Source organism: Eutrigla gurnardus (assembly GCF_963514095.1).
Source record: "Eutrigla gurnardus genome assembly, chromosome: 15".
Classification (NCBI taxonomy): Eukaryota; Metazoa; Chordata; class Actinopteri; order Perciformes; family Triglidae; genus Eutrigla; species Eutrigla gurnardus.
In genome coordinates, this window is record NC_139938.1 from 21,462,173 (window position 1) to 21,486,616 (window position 24,444).

Genomic DNA, 24,444 nt, shown 5'->3' on the forward strand with positions numbered 1-24,444 from the left:
GCAGGTGAAGACCGGGCCGCCGACTGAAGGCCACTGGCAGGTTTCAACCAGTGTCGACCAGCTGAGACATGGGCTAGTGGCTTGGCTGTGACTGAGACATGAGCTGGTAACTTGGCAGTGACTGTGGCAAGGGCTGGTAACATGGCTGTGGCTGAGGCCTGGGCTGGTAGCATGGCTGTGGCTGAGGCCTGGGCTGGTAGCATGGCTGTGGCTGAGGCCTGGGCTGGTAGCATGGCTGTGGCTGATGCCTGGGCTGGTAGCATGGCTGTGGCTGAGGCCTGGGCTGGTAGTATTTTTGTGGCTGAGGCCTGGGCTGGTAGTATGACTGTGGCTGAGGCCTGGGCTGGTAGCATGACTGTGGCTGAGGCCTGGGCTGGTAGCATGGCTGTGTCTGAGGCCTGGGATGGTAGCATCGCTGTGGCTGAGGCATGGGCTGGTAGCATGGCTGGAACTGCGGCATGGGCTGATAGCTTGGCTATGACTGAGGCATGGGCTGGTAGCTTGCCTGTGACTGAGGCATGGGCTGGTAACATGGCTGTGGCTGAGGCCTGGGCTGGTAGCATGGCTGTGGATGAGGCCTGGGCTGGTAGCATGGCTGGAACTGAGGCACGGGCTGTGGCTGAGGCCTGGGCTGGTAGCATGGCTGTGGCTGAGGCCTGGACTGGTAGCATGGCTGTGGCTGAGGCCTGGGCTGGTAGCTTGGCTGGAACTGTGGCAAGGGCTGGTAATATGGCTGTGGCTGAGGCCTGGGCTGGTAGCATGGCTGTGGCTGAGGCCCGGGCTGGTAGCATGGCTGTGGATGAGGCCTGGGCTGCTAACATGGCTGTGGCTGAGGCCTGGGCTGGTAGCATGGCTGTGGATGAGGCCTGGGCTGGTAGCATGGCTGGAACTGAGGCACGGGCTGTGGCTGAGGCCTGGGCTGGTAGCATGGCTGTGGCTGAGGCCTGGACTGGTAGCATGGCTGTGGCTGAGGCCTGGGCTGGTAGCTTGGCTGGAACTGTGGCAAGGGCTGGTAATATGGCTGTGGCTGAGGCCTGGGCTGGTAGCATGGCTGTGGCTGAGGCCTGGGCTGGTAGCATGGCTGTGGCTGAGGCCTGGGCTGGTAGTATGGCTGTGGCTGAGGCCTGGGCTGGTAGCATGGCTGTGGCTGAGGCCTGGGTAACATGGCTGTGGCTGAGGCCTGCGCTGGTAGCATGGCTGTGGATGAGGCTGTGGCTAAGGCCTGGGTAACATGGCTGTGGCTGAGGCCTGGGCTGGTAGCATGGCTGTGGATGAGGCCTGGGCTGGTAGCATGGCTGGAACTGAGGCACGGGCTGTGGCTGAGGCCTGGGCTGGTAGCATGGCTGTGGCTGAGGCCTGGGCTGGTAGCTTGGCGGGAACTGTGGCAAGGGCTGGTAATATGGCTGTGGCTGAGGCCTGGGCTGGTAGCATGGCCGTGGCTGAGGCCTGGGCTGGTAGCATGGCTGTGGCTGAGGCCTGGGCTGGTAGCATGGCTGTGGATGAGGCCTGGGCTGGTAGCATGGCTGTGGATGAGGCCTGGGCTGGTAGCATGGCTGGAACTGAGGCACGGGCTGATAGCATGGCTGTGACTGAGGCCTGGGCTGGTAGCTTGGCTGTGGCTAAGGCTTGGGCTGGTAGCTTGGCTGTGACTGAGGCCTGGGCTGGTAGCTTGGCTGGAACTGTGGCCTGGGCTGGTAGCTTGACTGTGGCTGAGGCCTGGGCTGGTAGCTTGGCTGGAACTGTGGCAAGGGCTGGTAGCTTGGCTGGAACTGTGGCAAGGGCTGGTAGCATGGCTGTGGCTGAGGCCTGGGCTGGTAGTATGGCTGTGGCTGAGGCCTGGGCTGTTAGCAAGGCTGTGGATGAGGCCTCGGCTGGTAGCATGGCTGTGGATGAGGCCTGGGCTGGTAGTATGGCTGTGGATGAGGCCTGGGCTGGTAGCATGGCTGTGGCTGAGGCCTGGGCTGGTAGCATGGCTGTGGATGAGGCCTGGGCTGGTAGCATGGCTGGAACTGAGGCACGGGCTGATAGCATGGCTGTGGCTGAGGCCTGGGCTGGTAGCTTGGCTGTGGCTAAGGCCTGGGCTGGTAGCTTGGCTGTGACTGAGGCCTGGGCTGGTAGCTTGGCTGGAACTGTGGCCTGGGCTGGTAGCATGACTGTGGCTGAGGCCTGGGCTGGTAGCTTGGCTGGAACTGTGGCAAGGGCTGGTAGCTTGGCTGGAACTGTGGCAAGGGCTGGTAGCATGGCTGTGGCTGAGGCCTGGGCTGGTAGTATGGCTGTGGCTGAGGCCTGGGCTGGTAGCATGGCTGTGGCTGAGGCCTGGGCTGGTAGCATGGCTGTGGATGAGGCCTGGGCTGGTAGCATGGCTGTGGATGAGGCCTGGGCTGGTAGTATGGCTGTGGCTGAGGCCTGGGCTGGTAGCTTGGCTGGAACTGTGGCCTGGGCTGGTAGCTTGGCTGGAACTGTGGCCTAGGCTGGTAGCTTGGCTGGAACTGTGGCCTGTGCTGGTAGCTTGGCTGGAACTGTGGCCTAGGCTGGTAGCTTGGCTGGAACTGTGGCCTGGGCTGGTAGCATGGCTGTGGCTGAGGCCTGGGCTGTTAGCATGGCTGTGGCTGAGGCCTGGACTGGTAGCTTGGCTGTGACTGAGGCATGCGCTGGTATCTAGGGTGGAACTGTGACATGGGCTGGTAGCTTGGCTTTGACTGCAGGATGAGCTGGTAGCTTGACTGTGACTGCGGCACGGGCTGATAGCATGGCTGTCGAGGATGGCCGGGGGTCAGGGGTTGAGAGTAAGTCCTTCACCCAGGCAGACAATGAGCCCCTGAGCCACGGGCTCGAGGAAACCAGTTCCCTGGCTCTCGTCAGGGCTGACTGCTTTTCTTCCTCTCCGTCAGCATGCTTGTGCTCTGCCTGGAGGCACCGAAGTTTATAAGTCAAGTTCCGGAGCTCATGTGTAGAGCTGCATAAAAAAAAGGCTGCTAGGTCCATAGCGTGGCTGCTGCTCTGCCTCTGCTGGGTCCTTTCTGGCCAGTTCGTTCTGTCAGGTTTCGGGCAAGGAGGGGGGACTCAGATGCAGAGGCAGTGTAAATGGTCTTTATTCCAAAAAAACCTCAAAAGTTCTGTCCAAAAAGGAGGTGATGCAATTTCTGGGACTGACTGGGTATCATCAGCGGTTCATTCTGAAATTCTCGGACCTGACTGGTCCGGTGGATGGAGTGGTACCAGATGCATCGAACTGGAGGCTGTTTATTCCCACAGGTACAGGGGGTCGATTGGCCAGTGCTTTTCATCAGCTGGAAGCTCTCTGAGAGGCAGTCACGCTGCAGCATCACTCCGGTCTATGTCGGTGAGCCCCCCGTCAGGTGTACGCAGCTGCAGGTGATCTGGAGGGTCGACTGAACAATTTACAAACACTCAAACACAAACATGTAACTCAGTTCCTCGTGCCTGATCTCCATGTACTGAAGCTCTGCTGCCCTTGATAACGTGATGATTGATAATGTGGTAACTGTAATTGATAATATTCTCTCCCGACTGGAGCTGCACTGGCACGCTGCTATGCTGGCGGGATGAAAGAGCAATGATAGGCGAGTTGCAACGACCAGTTGCTGCCCGATTGTTTTCGGATCTGACCGGGTTCTGGCGGTCCCCGCTGAGGCTGACATATTGTTAAGTAATGCTGCTTCAGTTCGGCTTCTTGAGTAGACATTAGTGAGACAAATGAATGAACAGTCGCTCAGTTGCCTTTATTTTGAAATGCCACCAACCAACCACCAAAACTTTACAGAATTAAATTCTACCGATCCCTGCGGTACGAATTGGACAAAATTACGTCACAATCACACGCGGTTCACAAACTCACAGGAAGCGACTTGCAAATATGCAGACCCAGTTTCACACGTAGAATTCAACCTGTAAATGCGTAAATATGAGTTGACATATTTTGTTATGGTGAAACATCTCTCATTTTTTTTCTAAAAAAAAAAATACACATTTACTGCCTACATATTTGTAAATCACAATTTATTTTTGTAGATATGACTTGAAAAAACACAAATACACATACAAATTATTGCACCTCACATGTGTAAGGTTTATTCTACAGATCCATGGTGGTGAAAGTTGGACAGAATTATGCAAATATGTAAGCATTTTTGCACTACAATCACTCAAACATTTTTTTTTTCATTTTTAGTATTAGTAATATGTTGTGCACTTTATTGATTATTGTTTTTGTCTTAGTGTTATTGTTATTGTATTCTCTTCTCTGTTGTGCTTGTGCACTTTATCTCACAGTGGAACGGGGAGAAACGTTGTTTCCATTTTCTTGTGTGTGGTACATGGAAGATATTGACAAATAAAAAAATAAAAATGTAAAAAATGTTACATTGCTCACAAACTCACAGGAGGCAAACTGCAAACATGAAAACCCTGTTTCACGTGTAGAAATTAATCCGTAAATATGACTACATATTTTTAGAGTAAACTTTACATTTGCAAGTTAAAGAATACATAATTATGGAAACCTGAAAATCACGCTACAAATTTGTTAATTGTATTCTGTGCTTTTACAATGAATAAAGTCCAATAAAAACTTCCATACAAAACCACTTAGGTTCAGGAAAAGCATCGTTGTTGTGCTTAAATGAATTATGTATGTTTAGGCAACGTAAACAAATGTGAGGTCCACACGGTGTTGAACACTGGTCTCGTGGTTGAAAGTCCTGTGTCCTGTGACCCATCCATCCCATTAATCAACAATGTTTGTATCCATATGTATTTGTTTTCAGCTGAAATAAAAAAGTGGTCTGGGGGTTTACTCTTTGAATTCAGTATTCAGTATCACCTCATGTGTGTCTGGTAAACATGATGAGAAGTTTTTGTCTTACAGCTTTAATTTGCAGCCCATAGATAATGCTGTTCAGGGCGGGAGGAACCACGTGGAACAAGATGGATGCCAGCTTTCTGTAATCTGATAAGTGAGGGAAACGATGGAAGATGATGATGATGCAGCCTGACATAAAGAATATGACGTACACAGTCAGGTGGGAGGCACATGTCTGCAGTGCTTTGATGTTCAGAGCCTTGTTATTACTACTCAGACACACTATGGCGATCCTCAGGTAGGTGAGCGTGACGCTGCCGATGGAGGAGCCCAGCAGAATGACGGTGTAGCTGAGGCCGTAGATGTTATTGATGAGGACACTTTCACAGGACAGCTTGAACAAGGAAGCGTTGCTGCAAAATAATGCAAATATCATCCACCTACAGCGCGACAGACGCACGCTGAGACCCACAAGGATCGCCACCATCAAAAAAGCCACCGCCCAGGCCGTCACCGACAGCATCACCACCATCCTGTTGGTCATGATAGTGGTGTATCGCAGGGGGTTGCAGATGGCCACGTAGCGGTCGAAGGCCATGATCATGAGAACAGTGTGACTGACGCTACTAGTTAAGTGAACACAAAATGCCTGAGTGGCGCAGTAGCTGTAGTGAATATAGCGGTCTGTGATTGGAATAAAAATGTCACTTAACAGGCGAGGGATGATTGTTGTCGCCCCGAATGCATCGTTAATACTCAAGTTGCAAAAGAGCAGATACATGGGCTGGTGGAGGCTCCTCTCCATGGTGATCAGGACCAGCAGGCTGAGGTTGGACACCATGATGAAGATGTAGCTGAGGAGTAGGAGGACGAAGGCAGGAACAGAGAACTGGGGGCTGACCTTTAACCCCTCTAAATGTAGAACATCCATGTTGACAGTCTGGTTGTTCATCCTGCAGAGGGACAAAACAGCACAAAGAAAAGAAATCAAAATGTGGAAAGTAAATAACGTTTAGTCAACTCTGACTTCAAACAGAAAAATATGTAGAAAACATTTAAAACGTGAAGATTGTTCTCACATAACACAGTTTCATGTTTTCATTTAAAAAAGATTTAAAAACAGTTTCTTAAAATGTAAAACTATACAGTTCAGTTCTGGACTGACAAAATGCATACAATCAGAGATTATTTGATCCACACTTTTGAACATTTTCCCACATAGATTAGAAGTAAAACTGACTTCACGTACAAATATTAAAGTGGAATATCACAACTTCACCTGATCACCTTCTGTCAATTGTTGAGGCTGAAATCATTACACATTTAGCACGAAGAGTCTCACTGTTTAAACAATCAATCTGTCTGTGAAGTCGAACAGGAAACAGAAAAACCAAAGTTCTCATGTCAATAAGAATAATTAAATGAAAATGAGGATTAAATCCTTAAAAACATGCTACAAATGTTCCAGAATAAAGTGAGAGTTTCACACTTTATATTTGACTGTCCTTTGTCTTTTTGGCCAAACAGAACATATTTGTACAGTTTAACACCTACACCTAATACAAATCTTATAATAAAATAGTAGTAAATTCAATTTTCCAGATTACAGTTCATTTTGTTCATTAATATTAACATCTCAGTGCTGTTAAACATTTGAATACTGTCTGAGTGTGCATCAGGTTTACCTCTTCCAGCCAGACCAGAGGTTTGACTGGCAGAACCCCCCTTCATAAGGAGACTGGTGACGCCTGGTCGCTGCCTTAGAAACCACATCTCAGCGGAGGGCTGTGATCGCCACACAAACAATTTAATGATGTTGTTCAAGTTTCATTCAACTCTTTGAAGAACTGTGTTCTTCACAGAACTTAACAACACTTATCAACTTTTCTGGACATGATGTATAAAAACTTCAACACAATAGCATCTTTGATATTAGTCTGATCCTGTGTCTGATCATTTTATTATATTAAGCCTAGGGAGGCTTAGCCATATCTTCCTTTTGCACATATGAAAAACAAAATCTAAAACTTATTAGCCCTGTGGTTAGGGACAGATTATACCGAATGAGTCGTGACAATCAGACGAATAAGGAAATCACCCAGTTCTTTATGCTGAAAAGCCGCAGTGAAATTATTTTCGAGGAGGCTCACTTTAACCCGATTGCCAGTCACATGGCATATGAGAAAACACTCAACTGCATAATAGCCCGTTCCACCTGGCCAGGCATTCGGGGAGATGTGCATTGCTGGTGTGAACCTCTTGCTCGGAATGCCAGTTGGTTAACCAACCAGCAATCCCCAGGGTGCCTTTGCACCCATTACCACTGATGGAGGTTCCATTCAAATGGATTGCCATGGACCTCATTGGCCATTTAACTGGAGCACAAGCGGATATCGCTTTGTGTTGGTCTTGGTGGATTACGCCACGCAATACCTGAGGCAGTGACCGCTGTACACCTTCTCTGCAAAGAGTGTTGTGCAGGAGCTGTTTCAGGTCATCTCCCGTGTCGGGATCCGAAAGAGATTCAAAACAGAGCAGGGCACCTAATTTCTGTCACAATCACTTGCGGAACTGTACGGATAACTGGGCATCAAGTCTATTCGTACCAGTGTTTACCACCCTCAGACGGTCTAGTCGAGCATCTGAATAAGACTTTGAAGTCTATGATCCATAAATTTCTGTACAAGGATGAGCGTATGGAATAGGTGGCTAGATACACCACAAGGGTGTTGGAAGTAATTAAGGAAAACTGGAGGATGGTCTAAGCCCGAGCAAAAACGTTCAATACGTCCTGGACCTGGGAGGTCCCAAAATCCACCAATCCCGCCTCACTTTTTTATGATGACCATCCCTCACTGTCCCAGTGAGCAGATGTGGCTGTGTTGCAACAGTGATTTGATGATATGACGGCACATTCACGGCCCTATAATTACCTGATCACAAGAGAAAAGTGGTTCAGGAGGAATTACAATCTATGCTGGAGATGGGAATATGAAAGGATCCAACAGTGCCTGGAGTAGCCCCATAGTTCTTGTACCAAAGAAGGATGGGTCTATTCCAGTCTGTGTGGCTTATCTTAAGGTGAACCATATTTCACAGTTTAATGCCTACACAATCACTGAAATTATGGATCTGTAAGCATGGCTCATTTTTTTTACACTGGATTTAACCAGGGGCTACTGGTGAATTCCCTTGCCTCCAGAGTCTAAGGAAAAAACTGCCAGAACTACAGTCTAGGCCCAAGACCAAAAAAGAAGTTAGGCAATTTCTGGGACTGCCCGGGTATTATTGGCGGTTCATTCCGAACTTCACATACCTGACCAATCTGACCTCATCCGGAGAGGTGCCACTGGATGGAGCGGTGCCAGCTGGAAGCTCTCTGAGAGGGAGTACAGCACCATCGAGATCGGTTCAAATCGTGGATTGGTTAGGCAAAGGTAGTTTTTACGACACTGGATTTAACCAAGGGCTACTGCCGGATTCCTTTATCTCCAGAGTCTAAGGGGGGAAAAAAGGCTCAGGCGGGGTTCCGCTTGGGTGGAGGGCAGGTGCAGTCTTAGGTAGATAAGACTGCAGCAATTACAGCCTTATCCGAGGTCCAAGACCGAAAAGGAAGTGAATTTCTGGGACCGGCTTGGTATTATTGGCGGTTCATTCCAAACTTCACATACCTGACCAGTGAAAGGAGTGGTGCCAGATGGCATTTGAGAGGGATAAAACAAACCCTCTGTGGGGAGGTACTCCTCCCCTGACTGACCTCACCCAGAAAGGTAAGGTCAGTCAGCCAGGAATAAAACTCCTTGCTGGATATTTTCTGTTCGGCATTGTATCATTTAGTTTGGTGTGAAACCTCTCAGTAAACTACATCTCTGATCTCACACAATATACGTCACCAACACAGTCATTATCATGGCTTGCTAGCTAGCTAACTTAGCTAGGTACATCACCAACAGGACTGTTACATGGTTTGCTAGCTGACTTTGTGATAGTAATATAGTTAGGGTTAGGATTAGGACATTTTATTTTATTATTAATGTGAAGGAACATACCGTGACCCTGAATACAGAAGAAGTGGTAGAAAATGGATGGATGGATGGTGAAGGAACATAGACATGCTGCTTGGTAGAAGAGCAACAGAAAATATCCAGCAAGGAGTTTTATTCCCAGCTGGTTTGGGTTCATTTTAATCGTGGAAGCATGAAACAGTGTTGTTGATGAAAGTTTTAAAAGTTTGTCTCCAGGCAACAGTTGCACAACAAACCCTGGAGCACCACCGGACCAACATTTAGCTTATAAAAGGTGTCAGCTGATCTCAGGTATGAGTGGAGGAGGTTTATGTGAATGCAGGTAAACATGAGACACATTTGTGCACGGAAATATTGCTGTAGAATACTGAATCATGCCTTTGTTATCTCTGTCTGACTCACTTTATTCTTCTCCAGCTTCCCTTATTGCAACTGTCTTTGGACCTGAGTGATAATCTGTTGATATGAGCTTCTATAATCAGTTTTCATATTAATTTGCTGCCTTGTGTGACACTCAAGTAATTGCACTATATTTGAATGAAGCAGTCCGGCATTCATCAACTACACAGATGTCTTATTGAACTATATGCCACTCAAAGAACAAACTACAGCATTTTTTTCATGTCATTCAATTATTTTTAATGGATAATGGTTTTTATTATATTGTTGTTTTATGTCTCAGTGTGGTTATGGGATGTCCAGTAAATTCATTTTTAGCATTGCGAGACAAATGTCCTCAATGTCTGTTGCTCATTGACTGATTATGAAAACTGAAAATATTTTGAAGTCAATTGGAAAATATAAAAAATAAATCTGGCATTTTAATCTCAGTTAATATTACATGAAATCATTGAAATTAAAATATACAGTTTATAGCCATTTTCATTGTACTCATGGCAGACTTATACTTGGTATCACAGGGGTCTCAAACTGTTTTCCCTCTGACAACTCATTTTCTCAATTTTCTCCTCTCCCTGTGTTCTTGGACGACCAGCCAGAACGGTCACTTTGGACTTTGGTGAAGATCACCAACGCCATTAAACAACATACAAACAATTATTATTTTTTTTGTATAATTTGTGCATATGGAAAATATTTTACATAGTTTTTGCATTGAACTGCTGCTGCTGACCCGTTTGAGAATCCATTTCTTCTGTTTGTGTAGATCACTATCTCTATATTATTATCTTTAAAAAATCATCATTATTAAGTCTCGCACCTTCCAGTGTTACCCAAGGAATCTTTTCTGAAACAAAAATATGTTAGTCAACAGCAACAAACATACATTTTTTTTTACATGTACTTTAATCACGTTTGAATTGTGTGTGATATTACAGTAAATGCCATTTCTGTCTCCCATCCTCACTAGGCTTCTATTAAGCCTCTGCAGGATGAATAACCAGACTGTCAACATGGATGTTCTACATTTAGAGGGGTTAAAGGTCAGACCCCAGTCCTCTGTTCCCGCCTTTGTCCTCCTACTCCTCATCTACATCTTCATCATGGTGTCCAACCTCAGCCTACTGGTCCTGATCACCATGGAGAGGAGCCTCCACCAGCCCATGTATCTGCTCTTTTGTAACTTGAGTATTAACGATGCATTCGGGGCGACAACAATCATCCCTCGCCTGTTAAGTGACATTTTTATTCCAATCACAGACCGTTATATTCACTACAGCTACTGCGCCACTCAGGCATTTTGTGTTCACTTGAATGGAAGCGCCGGTCACACTGTTCTCATGATCATGGCCTTCGACCGCTACGTGGCCATCTGCAACCCCCTGCGATACACCACTATCATGACCAACAGGATGGTGGTGATGCTGTCGGTGACAGCGTGGGCGGTGTCTTTTTTGATGGTGGCGATCCTCGTGGGTCTCAGCGTGCGCCTGTCGCGCTGTAGGTTGACTATATTCCACCCGGTTTGCGACAATCCTTCCTTGTTCAAGCTGTCCTGTGAAAGCGCCCTCATTAATAACATCTACGGCCTCAGCTACACTGTCATTCTGCTGGGCTCCTCCATCGGCAGCATCATGCTCACCTACCTGAGGATCGCCATAGCGTGTCTGAGTAGTAATAACAAGGCTCTGAACACCAAAGCACTGCAGACATGTGCCTCCCACCTGGCTGTGTACGTCATATTCTTTATGTCAGGCTGCATCATCATCATCCTCCATCGTTTCCCTCACTTATCAGATTACAGAAAGCTGGCATCCATCTTGTTCCACGTGGTTCCTCCCGCCCTGAACGGCATTATCTATGGACTGCAAATTAAAGCTGTAAGACAAAAACTTTTCTTCATGTTTACCAGGCACACATGAGGTGATACTGAATACTGAATTCATAGAGTAAACCCCCAGACCACTTTTTTTAAATTTCAGCTGAAAAGGAATACATATGGATACAAAAATTGTTGATTAATGGGATGGATGGGTCTGACAACACAGGACTTTCAACCACGAGACCAGTTTTCGACACTGTGCGGACCTATTGTTCCTTTATGTTGCCTAAACGGTATGTAATTATTTTAAGCCCAACGATGCTTTCCCTAAACCTAAGCGGTTTTGTTGCCCTAACCTAGACATTTGTTTAATAGCGTAACATCATCGCAACTGACACAAATAACAATACTTCCAATATAAATAAGTATTACACACGGTATGGATGTGCTCTCACATGATTAATTTTCATTTATATATTGTAGACAAACTGTCATATCTATGTACCCAATTAATTTCCAAGCTGGGTTTTGTATCGAATGCTGAGAAAAATATTTGTCATTAAAAAATTCAATTCAGTTGTATGTCATCCTTATCTCCAGAGTCTAAGGAAAAAAAGAAGCCTCAGGCGGGGTACCACTTGGGTGGAGGGCAGGTGCAGTCTCAGGTAGATAAGACAGCAGCGATTACAGCAGGGATGCCAGGGTGAAATTGGACAGGGCGCCAGATTTTTTTCAAGTGAGACCTCAGGGGGCCGGATTACACTTTCGGACTGAAAAGGCCAAACATTGACTCAACACATGGATAGGTAGGCTATTTGAAATTATTCATGAAGGCCTACACATCAAAAAGAAAATGCATTGGCACCAAAATAGCCTCACAATAAGGCCTAAATTACATACATTACAAAGGAAGATGATTGACAGGCGCTCTCCTTCATACAATTACGTGCACACTACATGGCTGCACCTGATTGGACGATCACTTTCACAGCTGTCCCGTCTGCTCCCGGATTTCAAACCGACCAACATGGCGGCTCGTTTGAAAACGTTCTCTTATTTTACGACAATAGTTCACCGAAACGTGTTTCTGAAAACATTTAAAGCGAGAAATAAGCTATGCAGTTGCTGATTCTGTCTTTATTTTAGATCGATAACATTCAGTTGAAAAGATTTTCGAGAGCTTGCGGGAGGCAGTGGCGCACCGTCTGTCCACACTCGCCGTGAGTCGAATGCATTGCAGGGCATACCGTAAATCCTTTAATATAGAACTCAGCCTAAATCTTCGCGACGCGAACCTGACTGAATGAATGGGAAGGGTGGAAATAACGCTGCCTGTCGACACTTGCCCCGGCCAATGTGACTGGCCGGTGATAGAATACAGGCCAGTATTAGAGGATTTACGGTATATATATATATTTTTTTTAAATAGATAAAATAATAATTAAAAAATAAATTCTCCCCTTAACACCCGCGGGCCGGATGTGACGTACAGTCGGGCCGGGTCCGGCCCCTGGGCCGTAACCCTGGCATCCCTGGATTACAGCCTTATCCGAGGTCCAAGACCGAAAAGGAAGTGAATTTCTGGGACTGGCTGGGTATTATTGGCGGTTCGTTTCCGAATTTCACATACCTGACCAGTGGAAGGAGTAGTGCCAGCTGGCATTTGAGAGAGTGAAACAAACCCTCTGTGGGGAGGTACTCATCCACTGACTGACCTCACCTGGAAGGGTGCTGTCTGAGTGTTTTGACAGAAATCTATAATGTAGGCTTTCACCATGAAAATTCACCCAAACCAGCCAGGAATAAAACTGCTGGATATTTTCTGTTCGACATTGTATCATTTAGTTTTGTGTGAAACTGCTCAGTAAACCTGGTAAAAAATCTCTGATCTCACAAAATAAACGTCACCAACACAGTCATTATCATGGCTTGCTAGCTAGTTATCTTAGCTAGGTATGTCACCAACAGGACCGTTATGTGGTTTGCTAGCTGACTTAGTGATAGTAATATAGTTAGGGTTAGGATGAGGACATTCTTTATTGTATTATTAATTTGAAGGAACATAGACACGATGAATGGCAGAAGAGCAACAGAACATATCCAGCAAGGAGTTTTATTCCCAGCTGGGGTTTGAGTTTTCTGACATTTGAGGATGTCTGTGAGTAATGTTGAGAGTATGTTGAGATATTTCACAGGCTAAGTGTAAAAAGATCATCTACGTCATTTGGATTCATCCTCTGGGGACCACAAATGTCTACAAAATGCCAAGGCACTCTATCCAATAATTCAGTAGAGAAAAGAGTGGTGGAATGACCAATCTGCCGACAGAAGTAAAAGTCTGTCATTAGACAGACATCGATCTGAATTCAAATCGATCTGGTGGGATGATAAAGAATGTCGTAGACAGCAGATCAGGCCCCAACCTTTGAGTCTTTTTGTGGCCACCTGTGGTGCCTGATATTGGCAAAATGACATTTGACATTACCGTGAACTTGAAAGGAGATTGCTGGGTCACATATGACACGTCGCATTTTACAAAACCGCTAGTTGTTTAGCTGACTATTATTTAGCAAACCAGCTATCTGCCCCTATTGTGCACACTTACAACCCGTGTCCACTCCAGGGAGCCTATGGGCCTATATAGTGCCAGTTAACATCAGTTAGCTAGGCTAAATTTACTGTTTAGCAACAGATGGGTAGAGCATAGCCAATCAGAGGCGGAGCAGTGGCAGGTTGCCCATCCAGCTGATCCGTTTCGTCTCTCCCACATAAAGCTGTGGCATGGACTGTTGCCATCCGGGTCTCACAGTTCAAGGAAGCACTTTGACACTGGTTGATCAAATTTATTTTTATTTTACCCGTTTTTACGGATACAAAACACGTTCCCAGAGTTCCATTGTCCAGCATGCTGCGCTCTCTCTCCCTCCTGTGGCCGCCTACTTTGAAGCATATGAAGTGTTAATTGTTCATTCAATCCTTCAGATTACCTGCAGCTGCGTTTATCAGCTGACTTAGGCCGAGGAGCGGGAGAGGAAGTCGGCCACAACCATCTGTGCCCCCTGCTCGTGAGAATCAGCAGATCTCCGCTCTGTAAAGGATTAGGATTAGGACATATTTTATTTTATTATTAATGTGAAGGAACATACCCGTGACCCTGAATACAGAAGAAGTGGTAGTAAATGGATGGATGGATGGTGAAGGAACATAGACATGCTGCTTGGTAGAAGAGCATCAGAAAATATCCAGCAAGGAGTTTTATTCCCAGCTGGTTTGGGTTCATTTTAATCGTGGAAGCACGAAACAGTGTTGTTGATGAAAGTTTTAAAAGTTTGTCTCCAGGCAACAGTTGCACAACAAACCCTGGAGCACCACCGGACCAACATTTAGCTTATAAAAGGTGTCAGCTGATCTCAGGTATGAGTGGAGGAGGTTTATGTGAATGCAGGTAAACATGAGACACATTTGTGCACGGAAATGTTGCTGTAGAATACTGAATCATGCCTTTGTTATCTCTGTCTGACTCACTTTATTCTTCTCCAGCTTCCCCTATTGCAACTGTCTTTGGACCTGAGTGATAATCTGTTGACATGAGCTTCTATAATCAGTTTTCATATTAATTTGCTGCCTTGTGTGACACTCAAGTAATTGCATTATATTTGAATGAAGCTGTCCGGCATTCACCAACTACACAGATGTCTTATTGAACTATGTGCCACTCAAAGAACAAACTACAGCATTTTATTCATGTCATTCAATTATTTTTAATGGATAATGGTATTTATTATATTGTTGTTTTATGTCTCAGTGTGGTTATGGGATGTCCAGTAAATTCATTTTTAGCATTGCGAGACAAATGTCCTCAATGTCTGTTGCTCATTGACTGATTATGAAAACTGAAAATATTTTGAAGTCAATTGGAAAATATAAAAAATAAATCTGGCATTTTAATCTCAGTTAATATTACATGAAATCATTGAAATTAAAATATACAGTTTATAGCCATTTTCATTGTACTCATGGCAGGCTTATACTTGGTATCACAGGGGTCTCAAACTGTTTTCCCTCTGACAACTCATTTTCTCAATTTTCTCCTCTCCCTGTGTTCTTTGACGACCAGCCAGAACGGTCACTTTGGACTTTGGTGAAGATCACCAACGCCATTAAACAACATACAAACATTTATTATTTTTTTGTATAATTTGTGCTTATGGAAAATATTTTACATAGTTTTTTGCATTGAACTGCTGCTGCTGACCCGTTTGAGAATCCATTTCTTCTGTTTGTGTAGATCACTATCTCTATATTATTATCTTTAAAAAATCATCATTATTAAGTCTTGCACCTTCCAGTGTTACCCAAGGAATCTTTTCTGAAACAAAAATATGTTAGTCAACAGCAACAAACGTACATTTTTTTTACATGTACTTTAATCACGTTTGAATTGTGTGTGATATTACAGTAAATGCCATTTCTGTCTCCCATCCTCACTAGGCTTCTATTAAGCCTCTGCAGGATGAATAACCAGACTGTCAACATGGATGTTCTACAGTTAGAGGGGTTAAAGGTCAGCCCCCAGTCCTCTATTCCCGCCTTTGTCCTCCTACTCCTCATCTACATCTTCATCATGGTGTCCAACCTCGGCCTGCTGGTCCTGATCACCATGGAGAGGAGCCTCCACCAGCCCATGTATCTGCTCTTTTGCAACTTGAGTATTAACGATGCATTCGGGGCGACAACAATCATCCCTCGCCTGTTAAGTGACATTTTTATTCCAATCACAGACCGCTATATTCACTACAGCTACTGCGCCACTCAGGCATTTTGTGTTCACTTGAATGGAAGCGCCGGTCACACTGTTCTCATGATCATGGCCTTCGACCGCTACGTGGCCATCTGCAACCCCCTGCGATACACCACTATCATGACCAACAGGATGGTGGTGATGCTGTCGGTGACGGCCTGGGCGGTGTCTTTTTTGATGGTGGCGATCCTCGTGGGTCTCAGCGTGCGCCTGTCGCGCTGTAGGTTGACTATATTCCACCCGGTTTGCGACAACGCTTCCTTGTTCAAGCTGTCCTGTGAAAGCGTCCTCATCAATAACATCTACGGCCTCAGCTACACCGTCATTCTGCTGGGCTCCTCCATCGGCAGCATCATGCTCACCTACCTGAGGATCGCCATAGCGTGTCTGAGTAGTAATAACAAGGCTCTGAACACCAAAGCACTGCAGACATGTGCCTCCCACCTGACTGTGTACGTCATATTCTTAATGTCAGGCTCCATCACCATCATCCTCCATCGTTTCCCTCACTTATCAGATTACAGAAAGCTGGCATCCATCTTGTGCCACGTGGTTCCTCCCGCCCTGAACAGCATTATCTATGGACTGCAAATTAAAGCTGTAAGACAAAAACTTTTCATCATGTTTACCAGGCACACATGAGGTGATACTGAATATTGAATTCAAAGAGTAAACCCCCAGACCACTTTTTTTTAATTTCAGCTGAAAACGAATACATATGGATACAAACATTGTTGATTAATGGGATGGATGGGTCCGACAACACAGGACTTTGAACCACGAGACCAGTTCTATTTCATCCTTACTGACCGCCAGAGGCGGTGCTTAAAGCACTGGATATCTCCACCTCGCGCATGCGCATTTCGAGTACCAATAACAACATAGTCACCTGTGACCCCCACGTGACACCGGGAGGGCTATATCTTCCGGTGTCGTAAGAGGATCTGTTCCTTTTCATCTTCTCGCTGCGCATGTACCGTGTTGCACTTTGTGCTGAGAAGGAAGTTGGAAACTTTTGTTTACAGCTGGCTGCGTGCAGCCTCGTGACGACAGTCGGAGCCGCGGGCAACCCGTCCTCCAGAGGCTGTGGCTAGCTGATCTTCGTCTGAGACCAGACCAGCGTGGAGTCAGGTTTGTGTCGGCGTTTGTTAGTTGAGGCAGTGTTTTCGCTCCCGATCCTAGCACTCGTTGGCCTCCTTGCTCTCAATGTTATTGGTGTCTAACCAATTTGTTTTTGTGTGGCTTGCCGGTGAAAGTAGTGTTTTCGCTCCCGCTCCCGGTGACGCTTTTATTCGACTTTTGTTTAGCAGCAGCGCTTACGCTCACAGCTAATTGTCCGTTGTTGATTGCTTACTGGTGAAGGCAGTGCTCTCGCTCCCGCTCCCGGTAACGCTATTATTTGACTTTTGTTTAGCAGCAGCGCTTACGCTCACAGCTAATTGTCCGTTGTTGATTGCTTACTGGTGAAGGCAGTGCTCTCGCTCCCGCTCCCGGTAACGCTATTATTTGACTTGTGACTGTTAGCAGCAGCGCTTACGCTCATAGCTAATTATTGTCTGATTATCGATTATTTGCTGGTGACGCCACGCGCCCAGTAACACTATTATTGGCTACCTCTGTGATGGCCCATCCATGTGTCACCTGTGCGGCTCCTCTTGAGTCTGAGGACGGTCATGACCGCTGCCCTCCTTGCCTTGGCCTCGAACATTTGAGAGAGGGCCTCACTGACAGTGCCTGTATGAACTGTGGCCTCCTGCCTTGGGTGCTCAGGGTGGCTAGGCTGGCAGAGTTGGAGCGTCGGGCGACAGCTGACGACCCCTCTGCTTTGACGAGTCTCCCTCCACATCAGTCCCGCCGTTGTCGGCCTCGACATGAGGGAGCTGCGGCCATGGGTGCCCCCCCCAAGAAAAAGGGGAGGGGCGGGCTGTCCTCCAAAGTGGACGGTTTGGCGGCCGACATGGAGCAGATGAAGGCGCTCCTCCTGGCCCTTCAGCCTGGGGCTGGTCGGGGGCCGGCTGGGCTACAGCCTGACCCCCCCTCGGAGGATGCACCTGTGCTGGACGATGCCTCCTGCTCCTCTGCTCGGAGCTCTCTGCAGGGGGCAGCAGACACCTCTATCGGGGCCATCATGCGTATGGCTCTTGCTCGCCTACAGCTGGATGTGCCACAGACAGACGCGGCTCAGGCTAGCGCCTTTTTCAGGCGCAGCCCTGCCCCGACCGCACTCACTGTTCCTCCTTCAGAGGAGTACTTGAAGGAGCTTCATGCGTGTTGGAGGGACACCAGGGTCTTTTCCCATCCGTCCTCAGACGCCCGGACCTTGGCTGCCATGCATGATGCGGCACAGGTTGGGCTAGGCCGTATGCCACCAGTTGAGCCTGCCATTGCGGCCCTCATTTTGGCTCCTGATGAGGCTTTGAGGCCAGATGCCAGGTGTCCCCGGCCTCAGTGCAGGGTCACGGACGACCTTCTCACAAAGGCCTATGATTCTGCGGCACGCATGGGTCGGATTGGCAATTCCCTTTCCCACCTACTGCTGGGCCTTTCTACCTCTCTGCAGCAGGCGCAGATTGATCCGTCGCTGCAGAGTCTGAGTGATGCCTCGTTACAGGCATTTGCCCTCATGTCGAGGGAGTTGGAGCGCACAATGTCCACCATTGTCCAGGCTCGCCGCCAGGTTTGGCTCGCTCAGTCGCCCCTGTCGGAGTCATGTAGGAAGGTTCTTCGTGCTGTACCGGTAGAACCTGGGGAGCTCTTTGGTTCTGCTGCCCTGGAGGCGCTGGAGAGAGCTGCCCAGGCTACTCAGACCAGGCAGCGGCTATCCAGTCTACGCAGGAGTGTGTCTGCTCCTAGCAGGCCCAGGGGCCCCTCGGCTGTCCCCCGGCAGCGCTCTCAGCCACCTGGTTACCCTGGTGGCCTGCGGAGGTCTCAGCGGCCTGCTCAGCAGCCTGTTGATGACTTTCGGCCCCCCGAGCGCCTACCTTTCCGGCAGCCTCGTGCCCCGCAGCCTGACCGTCGCCCCCCCAGAGCCTCGAGACGCGGGGGGGGCAGGCGCTAGGGCCACGGGGCCGGTCGTCGGATGTTTTTCCCAACAGCAGCTCAGTTACTGGGCTGCCTGTACTTCAGACCCCTGGGTGGTTTCCACCTTAACCCAGGGGTACGAATTGCAGTTCTGACGCCGGCCCCTGGCCTTCAGCCGGGTCAAAATGACTGTTCTTAACGATCCGGCGAAGGCCTTAGCTCTGAGCCAGGAGTTGTCCGCCCTCCTGGCCAAGGGTGCAATCGAGCCAGTGGACCCTCTGCTACACCCCAGGGGGTTCTACTCCAGGTACTTTCTGGTAGCAAAGAAAGGTGGCGGACTTCGCCCCATTCTCGACCTGAGGGGACTCAACAGGTTCCTGAAGGTGCTTCCATTTCACATGCTGACCGCGTCAGACACGCTTCGTGTGGTGACCAGGGGGGAGTGGTTCACCACTGTAGATCTAAAGGATGCGTACTTCCATGTCCCAATTGCGTTGCACCATCGATGCTTCCTGAGATTTGCTTTTCGCAGCCGGCATTTTCAGTTCAGGGTTCTTCCCTTTGGCCTTTTCCTCTCCCCGCGGGTGTTCACCAGGGTTGTTTCGGCAGCTCTGGCACCCCTGCAGAAACAGGGCATGAAGGTTCTGCCATATTTAGACGACTGGCTGGTCTGTGCACCATCCCGGTGTCTGGTGGCCCAGTATACGGCTCGGCTGCTTCAGCACGTGGCCCGGCTGGGCCTGACAGTAAATTTTTCAAAGAGTGTCCTGGACCCATCCCAACGGGTAGTATACCTGGGGATGGTCCTGGACTCGGTCACTATGAGGGCATATCTGTCGCCTCGGCGTGTAGACGACATCCTCCTCCGCCTTCCCCTCTTCAGGGGTGGCAGGATGGTGCCATTCCTTCAGTTCCTCCAGCTCCTGGGCAAACTGACAGCTGCTTCAGCTATGGTGCCGTTGGGCTTGCTGTCTCTGCGCCCACTACAGATGTGGCTGAACAGCCTCCACTGACCGGAAGGTCAGGGTGTCTCGGCGGTGCCTCTTTTCTCTGTCCCCATGGAGACAGAGGTCGTTTCTGTCTGTGGGTGTACCCCTGGGCGCCATTCCATCCCGCCGGGAGATGGTCGCGACCGACGCTTGCCTCTCGGGGTGGGGCGTGGTATGGCAGGGCAGGACTGCCCAGGGGCAGTGGTCGGCCCAGCACCACATTCATATCAATGCGCTAGAGCTCCGTGCTGTGCATCTGGCGCTTGTTCACTTTCTGCCTCACCTGTGGGGCAAGCATGTGCTGGTTCGATCGGATAACATGTCCACTGTTGCCCAGATCAACCACCAAGGGGGCACCCGGTCTACACAGCTTCTCCAGGTAGCTCGGAGCCTGTTGACTTGGGCGTATCCCCGTCTGGCCAGCCTGCGGGCAGTATTTATACCAGGGGAACAGAATCTGGCCGCAGATTTTCTGTCGCGGTGGAAGCCCCCACCAGGGGAGTGGCGGCTTCATCCGGAAGTGGTGGAGACGTTGTGGGGTCTTTTTGGCAGGGCGGAAGTGGACCTCTTCGCTCCGGCGGAGTCGACACATTGCCCCCTCTGGTTCTCCTGGACGGAGGTGACCAGCCCCCTTGGCCAGGACGCTCTGGCTCACGATTGGCCGCAGTGTCCTCTGTATGCCTTCCCACCGCTGCCCCTGATTCTTCCAACACTCCAGCGGGTACTTCTGCAGGGCCACAGGCTCCTTCTGGTGGCCCCCTTTTGGCCAGGGAGACTGTGGTTTCCACTGCTGCGCAGGCTCTGCTGCAGCTCTCCGTGGCGCCTCCCCTACAGGACGGACCTCCTTTCACAGCTGGGGGGTCTGATTTGGCATCCGGACCCCGGTCGCCTCCAGCTCTGGGCTTGGCCGCTACAGGGCCCGACCCACTGCTGAGGGTTTGCCCTGCGGACGTCAGGCGTACTATTCTGAATGCCAGGGCACCATCTACCCGGGTTCAATATGAGAACAGATGGAGGCTGTTCTCTAACTGGTTTGTGGATAAGGCAGTAGATCCAGCACGTTGCTCTGTGGCCACTGTTCTGGAGTTTCTGCAGTCTCTGCTGGATGGTGGTCGCGCTCCTTCCACCTTAAGAGTCTATGTGGCTGCTATTTCTTCCCAACACGAGATGGTCGACGGAGCCACAGTGGGGAGCCACAGGTTGGTGTCCCTCTTCCTTAGAGGGGCTCTGAGGCTGTGTCCCCCTAGGACCCTGAGGGCTCCAGCACGGGACCTGCCCCTGGTGCTGGAGGCCGTGTCCGCTCCTCCCTTTGAGCCTTTGACCCAGGTAGGGTTGAAATGGCTTTCTATGAAGACGGCTTTTCTGCTCGCCATTACCTCTGCAAAGCGGGTCGGGGAGTTGCATGCCCTCTCCGTGGCTGATACCTGCCTGCGGTGGAACCCTGATGGCTCAGGGGTGGTCCTGTGGCCGAATGTGGCGTTCCTACCCAAGGTGCTTTCACGTGCCCATCTTAACCAGCCTATCCAGCTCGCACGCTTTGACTCCCTGTCTGAGGATGGTCAGTCGGAGCTGCTGTGCCCGGTACGGGCACTTGAGGCTTATATTGCCGCTACTGCCGGTATTCGGCAGTCGGAACAGCTGTTTGTGTGTCATAGTGGCCCTAACAGAGGCCGTGCGCTTTCCAAGCAGCGGCTGTCCCACTGGGTTGTGGATGCGATCACGCATGCCTATGGGGCCAGTGGCCGCCCCCCCGCCATCTGGGGTAAGGTGTCACTCCACCAGGAGTGTTTCAACATCATGGGCGGCACTAAGAGGGGTGCCCCTGGAGGCGATCTGTGCTGCTGCATCATGGACGTCACCTGGCACATTTGCACTTCAACGTCGCCGCTCCCCATCCGATGGGTGTGGTCCTGTGTCCAAGCGCTGCTGCCCCCGATGAGTGAGGTGGGTGTTGGATTCTTTGTGACCTTGTTGGTATGGGTCATCCAGTGCTTTAAGCACCGCCTCTGGCGGTCAGTAAGGATGAAATAGAACGAAAGTTACGAATGTAACTACGGTTCTATGAATCCTGGATGACTGCCAGAGCATCTTGTCACTCAGAATCCGTGTGTTTTCGCAAGAAGATTCTGGGAACAGATCCTCTTACGACACCGGAAGATATAGCCCTCCTGGTGTCACGTGGGGGTCACAGGTGACTATGTTGTTATTGGTACTCGAAATGCGCATGCGCGAGGTGGAGATATCCAGTGCTTTAAGCACCGCCTCTGGCGGTCATCCAGGATTCATAGAACCGTAGTTACATTCGTAACTTTCGTTTTCGACACTGTGTGGACCTATTGTTCCTTTATGTTGCCTAAACGGTATGTAATTATTTTAAGCCCAACGATGCTTACCCTAGAAACCTAAGCGGTTTTGTTGCCCTAACCTAGACATTTGTTTAATAGCGTAACATCATCGCAACTGACACAAATAACAATACTTCCAATATAAATAAGTATTACACACGGTATGGATGTGTTCTCACATGATCATTTTATATATTGCAGACAAACTGTCATATCTATGTACCCAATTAATTCCCAAGCTGGGTTTTGTATCGAATGCTGAGAAAAATATTTGTCATTAAAAAATTCAATTCAGTTGTATGTCATCCTTATCTCCAGAGTCTAAGGAAAAAAAGAAGCCTCAGGCGGGGTACAGCCTTATCCTAGGTCCAAGACCGAAAAGGAAGTGGCTGGGTATTATTGGCGGTTCGTTTCCGAATTTCACATACCTGACCAGTGGAAGGAGTAGTGCCAGCTGGCATTTGAGAGAGTGAAACAAACCCTCTGTGGGGAGGTACTCATCCACTGACTGACCTCACCCGGAAAAGTGCTGTCTGAGTGTTTTTGACAGAAATCTATAATGTAGGCTTTCACCATGAAAATTCACCCAAACCAGCCAGGAATAAAACTGCTGGATATTTTCTGTTCGACATTGTATCATTTAGTTTTGTGTGAAACTGCTCAGTAAACCTGGTAAAAAATCTCTGATCTCACAAAATAAACGTCACCAACACAGTCATTATCATGGCTTGCTAGCTAGTTATCTTAGCTAGGTATGTCACCAACAGGACCGTTATGTAGTTTGCTAGCCGACTTAGTGATAGTAATATAGTTAGGGTTAGGATTAGGACATTCTTTATTTTATTATTAATTTGAAGGAACATAGACACGATGAACGGCAGAAGAGCAACAGAACATATCCAGCAAGGAGTTTTATTCCCAGCTGGGGTTTGAGTTTTCTGACATTTGAGGATGTCTGTGAGTAATGTTGAGAGTATGTTGAGATATTTCACAGGCTAAGTGTAAAAAGATCATCTACGTCATTTGGATTCATCCTCTGGGGACCACAAATGTCTACAAAATGCCAAGGCCCTCTATCAATAATTCAGTAGAGAAAAGAGTGGTGGAATGACCAATCTGCCGACAGAAGTAAAAGTCTGTCATTAGACAAACATCGATCTGAATTCAAATCGATCTGGTGGGATGATAAAGAATGTCGTAGACAGCAGATCAGGCCCCAACCTTTGAGTCTTTTTGTGGCCACCTGTGGTGCCTGATATTGGCAAAATGACATTTGACATTACCGTAAACTTGAAAGGAGATTGCTGGGTCACATATGACACGTCGCATTTTACAAAACCGCTAGTTGTTTAGCTGACTATTATTTAGCAAACCAGCTATCTGCCCCTATTGTGCACACTTACAACCCGTGTCCACTCCAGGGAGCCTACATGGGCCTATATAGTGCCAGCTAACATCAGTTAGCTAGGCTAAATTTACTGTTTAGCAACAGCCGGGTAGGGCATAGCCAATCAGAGGCGGAGCAGTGGCAGGTTGCCCATCCAGCTGATCCGTTTCGTCTCTCCCACACTGCAAAAACAGCCCTTCTAGAAAGAAGTAAAATATTCTCATATTCAATCAAATTATCTTGTATCAAGCAAAAAAATCTGCAAATGGGGTAAGCTTTTTTTGCTTGACAAGCAATTCTTAAAATAAGCCCAAATTTCTTAGCTCCGAAAGACTAAAATGAGACTTTAAACTAGACAGAAAATCTTAAACTAATCCAAATTCTTCTAAAACAAGCAATGAAAAAAACACTAATTCAAGATTAAATTACTCAAAATTAGAATTTAAGTCTCTTTACTAATTTAAGAAATTACACCTTAATCTGGGATTGATAATGAGCATAAAAGTAGTTAAAATAAGACATAATTTCTTAAAACAGCATAACAAATATAAAAGTGATGTCTTAAATCAAGATACTTGACTTGAAACTTTCTCAGTTAATTTTTTTTTTTATGGCTGGAGTGCCATGCAAGCCTTTTTTATTTTTATTATGAGAGAGACAGTGTGGAAAGGGGAGATAGAGGGGGAAGACATGCGCGAAGGAGATTGCCGGGCCGGGAGTCGAACCACTGATCTCCGCGTCGAGGCCGTACATGGGGCGGCTGCCTTATCCACTGCGCCACCGGCTGAGCCTCCTTACATGGGGCGGCTGCCTTATGTGCTGCGCCACCGACC

General features: G+C 48.2%; 3 protein-coding genes across 3 annotated transcripts; 2 read left to right on the forward strand and 1 right to left on the reverse strand.

Annotated features, from left to right (window-relative positions):
- Nucleotides 1–4,844: 4,844 nt before the first annotated feature.
- Nucleotides 4,845–5,774, reverse strand: LOC311025364 (olfactory receptor 52D1-like; the record flags this gene model as incomplete). Its single annotated transcript, XM_084028214.1, has 1 exon — nucleotides 4,845–5,774. The coding sequence occupies one exon, from the start codon at nucleotides 5,772–5,774 to the stop codon at nucleotides 4,845–4,847; it is 930 nt and encodes a 309-aa protein (XP_083884340.1).
- Nucleotides 5,775–10,238: 4,464 nt separating this feature from the next.
- Nucleotides 10,239–11,168, forward strand: LOC311025365 (olfactory receptor 5B17-like; the record flags this gene model as incomplete). Its single annotated transcript, XM_084028215.1, has 1 exon — nucleotides 10,239–11,168. One exon carries the CDS (start codon nucleotides 10,239–10,241, stop codon nucleotides 11,166–11,168), a length of 930 nt encoding a protein of 309 aa, XP_083884341.1.
- A 4,413-nt stretch (nucleotides 11,169–15,581) lies between these two features.
- LOC311025366 (olfactory receptor 52H1-like) lies at nucleotides 15,582–16,511 on the forward strand (the record flags this gene model as incomplete). The annotated part of the gene is made up of 1 exon (XM_084028216.1): nucleotides 15,582–16,511. One exon carries the CDS (start codon nucleotides 15,582–15,584, stop codon nucleotides 16,509–16,511), a length of 930 nt encoding a protein of 309 aa, XP_083884342.1.
- Nucleotides 16,512–24,444: the final 7,933 nt, after the last annotated feature.